Source organism: Protopterus annectens, chromosome 5.part1, assembly GCF_019279795.1.
Source record: "Protopterus annectens isolate FY-2018-M chromosome 5.part1, PAN1.0, whole genome shotgun sequence".
NCBI classification, from domain to species: domain Eukaryota; kingdom Metazoa; phylum Chordata; order Ceratodontiformes; family Protopteridae; genus Protopterus; species Protopterus annectens.
The window spans coordinates 720,265,285-720,280,236 of record NC_056736.1 but is presented as its reverse complement, the minus strand read 5'-3'; the positions used below and the strand labels follow the sequence as shown (position 1 = coordinate 720,280,236).

The 14,952-nt window shown below is 40.7% G+C and overlaps 1 protein-coding gene across 1 annotated transcript in view; it reads right to left on the bottom strand.

Moving 5' to 3' along the window:
* MYO7A (myosin VIIA) overlaps positions 1 to 14,952 on the bottom strand; it is a 1,588,820-nt gene that overhangs the window by 825,711 nt on the left and 748,157 nt on the right. Inside the window, exon 22 of the mRNA XM_044073349.1 lies at positions 11,567 to 11,674. Coding sequence (XP_043929284.1) covers positions 11,567 to 11,674 — 108 coding nt within the window. The remainder of the gene's footprint in view (positions 1 to 11,566; positions 11,675 to 14,952) is intronic.

The window sequence follows — 14,952 nt, the reverse complement described above, 5'->3', positions numbered from 1 at the left end:
ATTTAGTGTTACCATTAGGTTTTGAAGCAAAAGATTTTTGATTCACTTGGAAAAGGGAGATTTTGTGAGTTAACATCTGAGACTGAAGACAATGGAAAGATTTGTGTTTAATTGTGAAAAAAGTAGAGTGTTATCTGTGGAATGAATTTATATTTTCTGGGAAAGGTAGTGACTTTAAAAAAATGTTTTATTCAGTTTCATACTGATGAAATCAAGGTAAAAGATGCTAACAATTATTTTTCATTTATGAGTTACTTAGTTTGGTGAGTTCTATTTTAATGGGACAAATAGCATATATGCCAAATGTTTATATGACCCCAGAAAAATATGAAAAAGAAATTATGCAATTAGTATTTTCTTTCACATGGGGTTCAAGATTAAACTCATCGAAAAGAGGTGTGCTGTATATCAGTGAAGATGAAGGAGGATGGTGTTACTAAATCCAGTTGTTTATTCTGCTTCTGTAAACTTGTATAGAGAATTAAATGGCTAAATGAACATAATTAGAAATTAATAGTGAAAATGTTTAAATTTAAGAACAAAACATTTTGGAGATAATGAGAATAGGAGAAAGGGATAAAGGTTATATCAATGAAGAAACTAAAAATCGTCAAGGAAAAATACCAACATGGAAAGTGGACAGCGGTGATATAAAGAATAGAAGAATGTGCTATAATAATGTGATGAAAATAATATGCAAATCTGTGGGAAAAATGTAACGGCAGAAGTGATAAAAACGTTAAACTAAGGAAAAAGTGGTGTATCAAGAACGCAGTGTGTTGATTTCCTGTGGAGACTGGTAATAAATAAGTTACCAGTAAAGGAGAACATGCCATATAAAAATAAATTTGGAAGACTGTGTTTATTTTGTGGTGAGAAAAAGACAGGAGAGCATGTTTTTTTTAAATATAAAAGAGTGGTTAAGGTTCATAGGTTCATAGGTTGGTACTAGGCTACCAGCCCTAGGGCCTATACAAGCCTAGCCATATCAATTCCCTGGCTATTTCTTCCCACATTATTTACTTTCCTGGACCCCTATCTAGCAGGGCGACTGACGTGATCCCTGGGGTGAATTTCGTTTCTCCCATCCAATCGTCAAGGTTCCTCTTGAAGAGGTCCAAAGAGGCACTCTGCTTGACCTGTATGGGCAATCTATTCCAGAGTCTGGGGAGTCTCTGGCTCAGGAACCTATCCCTCCAGCATGTTTTGTTTATTGTGATGACAAGGTTTAGATCACTGGAGCGTGTAGCTCTGAGGGATTGGGTTTTCTTTAAGTGTAGCATGTCCAACGGCTCTGGGTTTGACATGGCCTTGTATGTTAAGCAGAGATCGCCTCTGAGTAGACGATATGTGACAGAGTATAGCTGGAGTTTTTTAAGGCGGTCAGCGTAGGGCATCTGTTTTAGGCCTGTGATTCTTTTAGTGAGGTATTTCTGAGGCCTTTCCAGTTGTTGCAGATGTCTTGAGAGGTACATACCAAATGGGGCGTTGTATTCTATAATGGGTCTAATGAGGGATGAGTACAGTGGGACAATGACCTCCTTTTTCTGGATGAAAAGCCCTTCGTGATGAGGTGTGCCACATAGAAGGATTTCCTGACTGTTGTGGCGATGTGGTTATCGAAGGTGAGACCACTGTCCACCTGTGTCCCTAAGTCTCTTATCACACTTTCTGTGTTTAGTGTACTGCCACCTATATGGTAATTCATGGATACATGTTTTTTCCCAAAGGGATAACAATACATTTCTTGGCATTGAGCTTGAGCCCATGGCTCTGGCACCAAGCATCTATTTCTGTAAGGCCCTTTTGTAGAGTATCCACATCATTTGGGGATTCAATAATGGCTCCCAGTTTGCAGTCATCTGCAAACTTTGTTAGCCAGAGTCCCTTAGTGTTGACCTGTACTTTAGAGAAGTAGATGCCAAACAAGACCGGCCCCAGGACTGAACCCTGAGGTACTCCACTTGTCACTTGTCTGGAGCTGGATTTGGAGTCGGCTACTTTTACAGTGTGGGTTCTATCAGTAAGCCATTTAGCAACCCATTGGGTGACATAGGGATTAATGCCCAACTTAGTAAGTTTATCTATGATTCCAGAGTGGGGGATGGTGTCAAAGGCCTTGTCAAGGTCTAGATAGGCTGTGTGGACCACCTTACCCTTATCCATGGCTCTGGAGACTGATTCAAGGAAGTCAATCAGGTTCAGGAGACAAGATCGGCCCTTCACAAACCCAAACTGGGTGGGGTCCAGTGTTTGAAGGTTGCCAATGTCTTTCTTTATAAGTTCCATGATAATATGCTCCATGGCCTTGCAGATAAGGCTTGTCAGATTGATGGGACGGTAGTTTCCGGGATCCAAGGTGGATCCCCCCTTGTGGATTGGGATAACTGTAGCTCTGCGCCACTCAGTGGGCACGAAACCTGAGGTGAGGCTATGATTAAACATGACACTTAGGTGAGGTGCCAGTTCATATTGTAGTTCATGTAGTACACAGCCCGGGATGTCATCTGGTCCCATGGATGCTGTATTCTTGGCTTTAGAGAGTGCATTTTGTACCTGTGTGGCCGTTATTATTGGAATTTGGCAATCTTCCGGTATTGAGATGGGCCATTTAGGGGGTGAGAGGGGGGTGAAGTTGGCACTGAATCGATCTGCCAGGATATTAGCAATATCCTTCAGATCAGTATATTTAATGCCATTCTGTTTTAGCTCAGAGCAGATCTGAGCATTGCCATTTAGATTTTTGACATAGTTATAGAATGCCTTGTTGTTGTCTTTGGAATCTTTGGCAATTTTATTTTCGTAACTAGCTTTGGAGGATTTTATGAGGCATCTCAGTTTCTTACTGAGGCTAGTAAGGGAGTTTTTTGCATCCTGGGATTTTCCTCTTTTCTGCAAAAGTTTCTTCCTTTTGTTGTAAAGTTTGTTTATGGCAGGGGACCACCAGATTGGCTTCCTTTTTTGGATGAGAGCATTTTGGTTCTATTTGGGATGGCATGATTCATGCATGAGTGGATGTGCTCATACAGTGCCTTAGTGTAGGATTCAGCAGTTGAACTTTCACTTCCGTCTGCATGGGTGTCATGAAGTTTGTCACTTCTGACTTGAGTAGCATGAAGTTGTCTTTGGTGAAGTTTTTATGGTGGTTTCTTTACTGGGGGGTGGGGGTGGGATGTGGATGTTAAGGGTGATTAGCTTATGGTCAGACCTGACTAACAAGGGGGTGACCATAGGTATGGAGCATTGATTTCCCATGTTGGTAATGACCAGGTCTAGGATATTGGAGCCCCTGGTGGGACTATGGATTAGTTGATCCAGGGCGTTGGAATTTATGAATTCCAAGGTGTTGGGACATGAGTAGTTTTCCCAGTTAATGGCAGGGTAGTTAAAATCACCCAGTATTATGGTGTTTGGTTCTATCTTAATATTTTCCAGTATGTTTAGAAAGGTGTAGTGAGAATCTTGGGGTATGGTGGGGATCTGTAGCAAGCTACAATTTGGATTGCAGTCTTACCTAGTGTTAGTTGCACTTGGAGAATTTCAGACACATTGTGTTGGCCAACTAGCCTGGTGGTGTGAATATCCTTGGTGAATATTGACACTCCTCCACCTTTAGTATTTCGGTCCTGGTTTGGTGGCCGAAAAGTGTGGTAAGAGTTGTAGCCCGGTATTGCAGGGGTGCTCTCTGGAGCCTTGAACCAGGTCTCAGTTACTGCACAGATATCGATGTTCTCCATTTTTAGGAGTGCCTCGAGAGAGTGCATTTTGAGGTTTAGACTTCTAGCATTCAGTAGCATTACCTTCAGATTTTGCATGCTTGTACCTGTTACGGTGGTGGTTTTGTCCTTTGAAGTTTGCCTTAAACTCTGGAAAGGGTTGTATGAAGAATTTTTTTAAGAATATCAGTGATATAAACAGTATACATATGAATATGATTATGTATAGATATTATAAAACAAGAAGAAAGAATAAGTGAGAAAGGTAGATAATAATTTATTTTCTGTAATATGGTTATTTGCAATGAAAGACTGAAAGAAATTTTGGTTGATGGGAACTGGAGTTTGGCTGAAATATTGTGAAAAATTAGATTGTTGTTGTGGAAGAAGGAACAGAGGTCAGTTATGGAATAATAATAATGATGATGGTATATAGGAATATGTAGATATGTAATTATGTATATTTTGTGAATTATGTAAATAATGTTTGTTTATCGTGTGCTAATTAAAGGATCCCTACTCTTTTTGATAAGTGTCGTGGGATCTTTTACATCCACCTGCGCTACCACAAATTCAAACAGATGGGACCTCAGTTTAATGTCTCATCCGAAAGAAAACACACTCATTAGTGCAGCACCACCTTTATGTTGCACTGTAGTATCAGCAACTGATCTACCTGGTGTGGGAATGGAAGCCACAACCTTCTGCACCAAAGGAGAGTATCCTATCCATTGCACAACTGACACTACAATGATCATTATAATTCTTTCTGAATCCTTAGAAGTACCTTGAGAATCATTGAATCAGGATGGAATGCATACAGGAACATTCCCAACCATGGGAATAATAGAGAATCTGTATTTTAAGCATGGCTGCAAGCATGTCTTGAACAGAACTTTTTCAGTTGTCTGTTTTGAAGGGAAGCAGACAGATCTATTTCAGGTGTTTTCCACATCTGTATCAAGTCCTGGAAGACCTCTACATGGAACTTCCACTCATGAGGGTCTGTCTAGGATCTGTTTAGTCTGTCTGCCATTATGTTTTGCTTACAAAGACTGCAAGAGGCTTGAAAAGTCAGATAATGATGTACAGTCAGCTTCCAGGCCATCACTGTCAACTGTCAAAGAGGGTATGACCTAGTACCCCCTTGCTTGTTCAGGTACCAAATCATGGTAGTGTTGTCGGAAATGACTAGAAGAGGACCCAGAGTCCATAAGTGGTGAAGAATTTTTAAGACATGAGTCACTGTCTATATTTCATTCAGGTTTAAGTGCTTTGGTATGTCATGAGGACTCTACAAGCCTTGCACTTGAATTCCTAATGCAAAGTCTGAAGAGTCCACCTGGACAGATTGGACTGTGGTCAGAAGACAGAAATCCTGGATTCAGCGACAGTTGATCCCTCCTCCACTGCAGTTTCTGTTTCACATATCCCAGTACCAGTACCTGGAAATTCAAGGAATAAAGGCACTGGACCCAACAATTCTTCAAGTACCACTGAATGTTTCTCATGTCCAGTTTGGCTAGTGATATCATAAGGATGATTGATGCCATGATACCTACAGTTCTGAGGAACTCTGTTGCTGAGGCCACATCTAAATCCAAGAAAATCCACTGTTACGTCCGAAATTTCTCTTTTTGCATGAAGGCCATCCTTTTACTGCATCTACCAAATACCCCAGGAAAAACATTTGTTAAAAGGGTGTAAAACAGATGTTTTTAAGGTTCAGTTTGAAGTCCATGTGGGAAAGAAGGGATGCAACCTTGTCTAATGACTCCAACCTCCTGGTTTCAGAATCTGCATACATCAGCAAGTCATCTAAATAAGGAAAAAATGAGGATAGCCTAGGGATCTGCAATAGGCAATCACTACGGCCAGACACTTTGTACATACTTGAAGTGCTGTAGATAACCCAAAGGCTAATTCAGAAAATTGATAATGTAAGCAAGATTCAGCAAATTTCAAAAATTTCCTGAAACTGAGAGCAATAGGAATATGATAAGTGTCCTTGAGATCTAGATTCGTCATGAAACAGTGGTCGAGAAGCAAACACTGGGACTGATTGTAAGGTGAGCATTTTGAATTTTGGAACTATTACAGGGGTGTTTAGAAAGGACAAATCTAGGATGGGTCTCCTACAGTGCTCCTTTTCTTATACCAAAAAGATTATGGAGTAAAATCATTTGCCTTTGTGTATCATAAGCACTACTTCTATGACCCCCTGCTTCTACCATGTGATGGAGCACTGGAGGAAACAGCTCAGCCTGGCCTGGAGGGTGTTGGGGATTTCCCCTGAAAGGGGAAGGATTTTCTGTCCAATGCCAAGCATATCCTTTCTAAATTAGTCTTAGAACCCATTTGTCTGAGGCTACTTTTGTCCAGACTGCAGATTTGAAAGAGAACCCGGGGGAAGAGGAAGAGAAGGAAAAGCAATAGGGGGTGTGGGGGTGCTCTGTGACTAGGCATAGTCATTCCTTTGCAAGGGGCTGATTCTTTTTCAGAAAGGAACCCCTTTTGTTTGTTTTCAAATAATTATTCACCTGACATTTGTTTTTGGATTCCAGACTTTTGTTTGTCTGGGATTTTTGTTTGTCCTGCTCCTTAAAGGAAGAAACCTTGTTTGTGGTGAACATGGGTACATAAAACATTCTAGATGGTACATGCATTAATTTACTTCTGTCATCCCACTGTTTGAGTATATGTGTAACAGAGGGGTCAAACACCAATTTAGAGCTTAAAGGTGCATTCAGAATTTTGGCTTTTAAATCACCAGAGTAGTTTGATTATGTAACCAAGAATACCTTCTTAAGTAGTATTTCTTCAGACAGTATCTGTTAATTCAAGCACACCTCTCAAAGAATGCTTTGAAACCTGAGTCAAATTAATAAGAATTTCATTGATATAAGACTTTATTTCTTCAGTTAAGGTTGCAGAAAAATCACCCAAATGCAGCAAAATTATCCAAACTTTACACATACTGTAAATTAAAGTTCTACATTTCTGTGCATTTTTTGTGAGATTTCTGTGTTGTAGTCATCTAGCATAGTCTGGATAGAGGCCTGCTGTTTGTTTGTTCTGATTTCCTGCCAAGGAGTGTATCATATAACTGATGTGTTTGCAGTTAAAAGTATTCTCTGGCATCTCCTTGCTCCTTTATCTGTTTAAAACTTTAATTTAGTGACTCACTAATGTTTTTCTGCTATGATAAACATTTTTGTAGTGTTTTCTGCCTAAAATAGTGTAGCTAGTAGCTGTAATAGTTTCCCACCCTGCCTTCCTATCGGTGTCTTGTTCTTATACTTGGTGGCTTTGCAGTTGCCTGCCCCTACTGTAAATTTGATCTGGGACACTCCTCTCAGTCTAGTGTTACTAGCTCATTCTACCTAATACAGAGAGAACATTTGAGAAGGGCAACCCACTTAGACTCTTAACCTTGAATTATCTTCTGTTCCTGCTTTCTCCCTCTCCACTTTACTAAAGAAAAAAAAAACTTTGCTAGAATCTCCTTGTGTTCTGACTGAGTGTGCTTCTCATCTGATAAGTATATTTTTGGCACTTTTTAACTGTTCAGAGTTGAATAAAATAATAATTGAATTCAGTTCAGAAAAAAAAAATCTAAGCTTGTTTCCTGCCTTTCCTGTAACTAGTCTAGTACAGATACAGACTTGCTGTATCCAGGACTGTTTGTAAGCTTCTGATCCCCCCAAGCCTTGTGTGTTGGACGGAAGCCTTCTAGCTTATCAGTGGGAGTGGTAAGCACTAGCTAGCCTATCTACCACAAGATGAGTGGTTTCTGGCCCAGAAATTGTAGATTATTGGCCATGTGGGCAGATTTTTCATCTCTTTCAACTTTCTGGTTTAAAAGCCTGCATTTGCGATTGTTTCCCGCCTTTCCTGTAACTAGTCTAGTCCAGATACCCAATCTCGCCATACTCAATAGAACCAAGATGTTCTCCTCCAAAAAAAGCAAGCCAATCTGGTGGTCCCCTGCCATAAACAAACTCTGCAACAGAAGGAGGAAACTAATGCAGAATAAGGTGAAGTCCCAAGACTGGAAAAACTCCATTATCAGCCTCGACAAAAAGTTGAGATCCCTCATCAAATCCTCTAAAGCTAGCTATGAAAAGGGAATTGCAGCACATAGTTAAGACAACCACAAGGCCTTCTATAGTTATGTAAAGAATCTCCATGGCAATACCCAGATTTGCTCTGAGCTACTGCAAAATGGTACCTCCTATACCGAGCCAACAGATATTGCCAATATACTGGCCGACAGATTCAGTGCCAACTTTACCCCTCTCTCCCCCTCACCCCAAAGGACCAATCACAATACCAGTAGATTGCCAGGCAACCAGTATTACTGCTGCACAGGTTAAAACAGCACTGTCCACTGCCAAGAATACAACTTCTATGAGACATGACAATATCCCTGGCTGTGTTTTACATGAACTACAGAGTGAACTAGCACCCCACGTGTGTGCCCTGTTAAATCACAGCCTCACCTCAGGCTTTGTCCCTACTGAATGGCTCATTGCTACAGTCATCCCTCTCCACAAAGGACGAGCGACTATAGACCCTGGGAACTATCGCCCCATTAGCCTGACGAGTCTGACATGCAAAGCTATGGAATGCATCATCATGGACCTAATAAACAAGGATATGGGGAATCTACAAACTCTGGCTCCCACACAGATTGGTTTTGTGAAGGGTAGATTATGCCTACTCAACTTCTTTGAGTCAGTCACCAGAACTGTGGATGAAGGCAAGGTGGTTCATACAGCCTACCCTGATCTGGCCAAGGCCTTTGATACCATTCCCCACTCAGGAATCATAGAAAAACACACTAATCTAGGCATCAATCCCTATATCACTAGGTGGGTTGCAAGCTGGCTCACAGATAGAACCCACAGTGTGAAAGTAGCTGACTCCAAGTCAGACTGCTTACCAGTCACAAGTGGAGTCCCACAGGGTTCGGTCCTGGGTCCTCTTCTGTTTGGTATCTACTTCTCTGGAGTCTAGGCCAACATGAAAGGACTCTGGCTGATAAAGTTAGCAGAAGATTGCAAGTTGGGAGCTATTATTAACTCCCCAAGTGATGCTGACATCCTACAGAAAGGCCTCACTGAGACCAACGACTGGTGTTAGAACTATGTCCTTAAGCTCAATGCCAAAAAATGTGTCATCATCCCCTTTGGGAAAAGCCAAGTTCCCATGAAGTACCACATCGATGGTAGTCCACTGAACAGCGAAAGTGTTATCTGGGAACACAGGTTGACAGCAACCTCTCTTTTTGCCACTACATTGCCATTGTGGTCAGAATGTCCTTCTGTGTGGCACATCTCATTACTAAGGGTTTTGCATCCAGGAAGAAAGAGGTCATTGTCTCCCTCTACTCTTCCCTCATTAGGCCAGTCATTGAGTACAATACCCCATTTGGCATTTACCTCACTAAACACCTGCAACAACTGGAGAGGCTGCAAAAGTGCCTCACAAAGAAGATCCTAGGCCTCAAACACTTGTCCTATATGGACAGACTCAAAAAACTCCAACTATTCTCTGTCTCATATCGCCTACTTAGAGGTGATCTCTGCTTGACTTACAAAGCCATGTCTGACCTAGCTCTGTTAAAAATCCTGCATCTAAAGAAATCCCAATCCCTGTGCACCAAACACTCCAGAGACCTCAACCTCATTACCACAATCAAAAGAACGTGCTGGAGGGACAGGTTCATAACCTAGAGACTGCCCATGCTATGGAACAGACTTCCCATACATGTCAAACAGTGCAACTCTCTGGCTCTCTTCAAGAGAAATTTTGATGAGTAAATGGGAAATAGAAAATTCTCCCTGGGGTTCAGTCCATTGGCTCTACTCGACAGAGGCACTGGGAACTAAGGTCAGGTAGCACGATGCCAGGTTAATCCTATGGGCTAGGTTTGTAAAAGCTCCAGGGCCATTAGCCTAGTACACACCTGTGAACCTATGAACATATAGCTGTACTATGATAATGATCTAAAGGCTAGATTACAAGGAAGAGATATCCTTTTGCCCTAACCATTTTCCTCTCTTTATCAGGGGGGAGGGGTTGATTAAATGAAGCAGGGTCAAAAGTCAAATAACAAAAGAGACCTTTCATATACAAGAGACCCTATATTTTCTCTCAGCCTTTTTAGGGACTAGAAAAGATACCGGTTTCCTGCAATCAGCCTGATAAACATTTTCCAAGGTCAGTAAGAGAGGGGAAATAGTCACAAAATTGGGCATCCCTATAAGGTCATATACCCTGCCTAACTCTGGAATAGTTCCCAACTGCTCCATGGCAGAACATCACTAAATCTAGTAATCATCTCAGGAAAAGAGAAAGCTTGTTTGGACTTAAGGTCAGGATCACCTTCCAAAGAATCAGAGTGACTGTACTCATTGCTCATTGTCAACTTGGAAATCATCATTGTCCCCATCAGAGTCCTCATCATTCTCAGAAAGAACAGGAAGGTCTCTAGCCAAACTGGCACTAGAGCCATGGATGGGAACACAACCACCAGAATTAGCTGTCTACAAAACACTTTTAGCCTGGGAAACCACATCAGCCTTATACACTGCTATACTCTGATTATCAGCTGTATGATGAAGCTTCTGTTTCATTTTCTTCTGAAATTCACTACTAGATAAAATATCTAGGGGCAGAGTATTATGTGGGTCAAAGGGTCTCTTACCTCAGACTACTCTTGCACCTAAAGAGTTTGGTTCTCCCATGTATGTACCAGGTAATGTAACCCTGGTGGACATGTCTAAACCCAATTCCATTGTGGCCAGAAAAGCTACATTAGAGGGAGATGGGTCAAAAGATTGAACACTTGCTTTCTGGACAGCTGAAGACTTCCCTCCCAGGATATGCTCAGCCAATCAGCTGTCAAAGGAAGAGGGAGAGAAGAGTCTGCACTGTCGAATGAATGGCCAGTACTGAGTTAATTTGGCCAATAACCTAGCATGTCACTGAGGCAGTGGCAATGAGGAAAATGATGGATATCAGGCAACAGGCAACAGACTTTGAATCTGACAGGACCAGTGGCTCTTATTTGCTTGTTTATTTTAAGTTAATTCCATATGTTATGAGAGCTGATACCCACCTCAACCCCCCCCTTCTCAAGTCTTAAAGAAGAAAGTATAGTCTGTGTAGGACATTAAAGAGAATGTCATCTCTCCTTAAACATTAAATAAACCGCCCATCTATCTATTTACCTATCTCTGTCTAATATAATGTTCATACCTGTCTGTATTTCCATATATCTTTCTAGCCATCAGTTTATATATCTACCTATCTAGATAGCTAGCTAAAACTGGACCACACGGGTAAAAAAATAAAAACAAAACAAAGCAACACAACATAGTTATCAAGTTACAAACAACTGTTTATGCTCATGTAACCTCATCAATAATGATTCTGGACCAACACTTACATGAGGACCAGTCTTCACCATAATTTATTGCAATGCAAAGCCACAGTTGAGGAGTAATGTACAGAGGTGGGCATGTAGTAAGTGATTACGTTCAAAAAATCAATACCAGTACATTAATATGATGCATTATTACTGACAGTGAGTATGTAACAGCAGAGCATGGCGATTTTTGCAAAGTGTGGTAATAGAATAAATTGTGTGTTGCTCATTTTATAAAGTATTAACAGCAAACAACATTGATGGTGCACTGGATAAAGGCGGTAATGTCAGAACACTGCGGTTACAGTGGATAACTGGAATAGCTGAGAGAATGGAAGGGAGGTACAAGGCCTATGTATTCAGCTATGAATTATGGGAAATCACTGACCAAGCAAATATCAGCACAAATCAGTACCTGATGTTGTTTCTCAGCTTCTTCCTTTGCTTTCTTTGCACTCATTTCTTTTTTGAACTTCTCTTCTTCAACAAGCCGTAGCCTTTCAGCTTCCCGTCGGCGACGGTACTACAAAGTGAAAACAAATAGATTCATTGGCGTTTTCATACTTTTAGTACCTCTTTTTAACATAATGATATACCAAATTAGCAAATTTCATTAGAAAAAAAAATGTTTCATTTTATCCTATGTACATTGGTACCTTTGGATGTTTGGGACACTGGAACAGAAATAAGAGAAGAAAACTACCTATAAAATGTAAGTCAAGCTTTCGCATGCTGTAACTGCATGGATACCCAGTCTTCTATGTAAAGGGCAAACAGTATGAGTTCATTAACACACTGAAGTTTATTTTTGTATAGAATAAAAAACACCTTTTCCAAACACACTGAAGTTTATTTTTGTATGGAATAAAAAAAAACACTTTCCAAATCCTGTTAAGATACTTCATGATAACTGTGGCAAATAAATGCATTTTGCTCTGAACACCTCATCAATTACATTTATACAGCTACTATATTTCAAACATAGATGCTTTGATTTTAGGATGTTATTTTTTGAAGCTTCTGGATGGCAACTGCTTGCTCTTCAAAGATTATTGCACTTTCTGGCATCTCAAAAACATTGGTTAGAAATAATTGATTTTATTAAATGCATATCTAGATAAGTCCGCTAACTACAATTACATTATTGCACACAGATGACAAAATCATCCATTATTTGATCAGCTGTGCAGTTTGGAGAATAACTGATGCTTGATATCAGACACTCATACACATTTATTTTTACATTTTATTAATTTGTCTATTAGGTAAACTCATTAGACACAAGTAGCTCACCAGATTCAGCACTGGAAAGCTTTCATATTAACTGCCTTTTTAAGGTCATGGTTTACAAATGGAGACTGGTGGAATAGGTCCATAGATAAGTACTAGGCTAGCTGCCCTTGTGGGCCATTTTAAGCCTGGCCATTTACCCTTTTTATGCTTGAATTAACCTATGGAAAATCAAACCTATGACTATAGTAAGACGTTTGTCTACAGCTCATAGTCTTAAGATTCTGATCTAAACTGTCGCACTTAATTCTTTAAGCTAAACTGCCACAATAGTTTATTCATTTACTCACAGATACTGATCAGAACGGTATCTAGTCTTGGCTTCTTCATTGAGCACTTACTTGCATGCATTCACAACTGGTGATGTTTTCCATTTCCCTGTATAGTAAGCCATGCATTCTGTTTTATTTTGTTTGTTTATTTATCGAATGATTAATTGACTGATATATGAATTCATGTGCACTTGTTTGTGTGCTAACCATAGTAGGGGACTGATCTACAAATGACTCTTTCAGCCACAATCTAGCAGTTACAGTAATATAGAAGAATAAAAAAAGGAAGGGGAAGCCCTGTCCTTTACCTGAGAAGGCCTCTCAGTTTATGCCTTTCCCCCTCTGCCCCTCTTCTCGAAGGTTCTTCTAAAGATTAGACAGGACAAGCCAAGATACTGACTACGGACACCCCGCCCACACTGGTACTGGTACCCCCACCACACAGTGCTACAAGCTACAACCATGGCCCACCTCCCTCCCCCCCCCCCCCCTGCCCAGCTGGTGGGCCAGATTCCTCCAGCTCAGCCCCAAACCCCCTGAACCTTGGCCTGGCCTGAGCCCTGAGCTCTCCCTCCAGCACCTCCTCAGAGCAGCTTCTGGGGATTCTTGAGACAAGGGGGCCTAGTACTAGAAAAAAATCCTAAAAAAGAAAAAAAAAAATATGTCCCCTGGGAGCCAGTCCAGGGAAGTCAACAGTACCCAGCTTACCTTTACATTCTAGATTATTTAAACAGAAAAAATCCAGAAGGCCTATCATTCTCTTCAATTAAGATTCTTCCATCATATTTCATTATCAGCTCATTATAATACTGAGCCACCCTTTCTCTCATTGAACCAGCTGCTTCAGCAGAATTGAAATTCCTTCTTGGAAAACAGCTTTCTTCGGTGTCTGACTGCCTTAAAAAATTCAGCATACTCTGTAGCATATAGGTCTACTCCTCTCTCTCCTCTGCTTATCATACAGGGCATGTCAAACCCAGAGCTGTTGGACGGATCTAAACCTTGTTATCACAATAAACAAAACATGCTGGATGGAATAGACTGCCCTACATGTCAAAAGCAGAGCCTCTTCCCTCTTGGCCTCTTTCAAGGAACCTTGATGGGGAAGAAAACATGCCTACATTTTAGACAATATACAGTTTTAATAGACATGAAAGCATCAACATTATGAATATTATTAAGTAAAAAAATAATCACAAATAGGTAAACAAATACTCAAACTGCAAAATTCTAGCACAATTCAATTTACATTGTTTCAAGATTGGTAGATACGTTGAGATAATTAAGGTGAGGCAGGGAGAAAGCACAGAGATGAATTGTAAGGGTTAGTAAATAAAGCACTGGGATTGTATAAAGTGGGAGCTGAGTGTGAAAAGCATAAAGACAGAAGTCACAGGAGGAGCAATATACAGAATACATTAATTTACTGCAGGTGAAACTAGCTCTTTTCCTAACAAGTATAATAGTTGTGTCAGAAGTTGCTGAAAACTGTTATGTTATGGATGTCACTTGGGACTGGTTTTCAAAGTGTAGATGAAAGGACAGAGAATGCACAGTCAGTAGATGTAAGGAAGTTTGTAGGCCTGACAAGTACTGATGTACAATCAGCCAAGTAGTATTCCTTACCACAAATCAGTACTGAAGTACTACTGCCCAAGCAGTGCTCCTTACTACAGATCAGTACTGAAGTACCACTGGCCAAGTAGTACTCCTTACCACAAATTAGTACTGAAGTATCATTGCCCAAGCAGTACTCCTTACCATAGATCAGTACTGAAGTACCACTGGCCAAGCAGTGCTCCTGACCATAGATCAGTACTGAAGTACCATTGGCCAAGCAGTGCTCCTGACCATAGATCAGCACTGAAGTACCATTGGTCAAGCAGTACTCCTTACCACAAATCAGTATTAAAATACTATTGTCCAAGCAGTACTTCTTACCACAGATCAGTACTGAAGTACCATTGTCCAAGTAGTACTCCTTACCACAGATCAGTGCTGAAGTACCATTGGCCAAGTAGTATTCCTTACCACAAATCAGAACTGAGGTGAGGGGAAGTGCTGCCACTGTATAAAGTGCTACTTGTAAGGCAGAGAGGTAAGGTGGATTATTCTTTTACTGGGAACCATTTGGTTTGTCCAAGGGTGATGCAGTGGTTTTCTGGTCTAGGTGACAGGAGGATAAAGCTGCAATTGCATTCCTTCTTTTTGAAGTGAGGTATCAGAAGATGCAGCAACA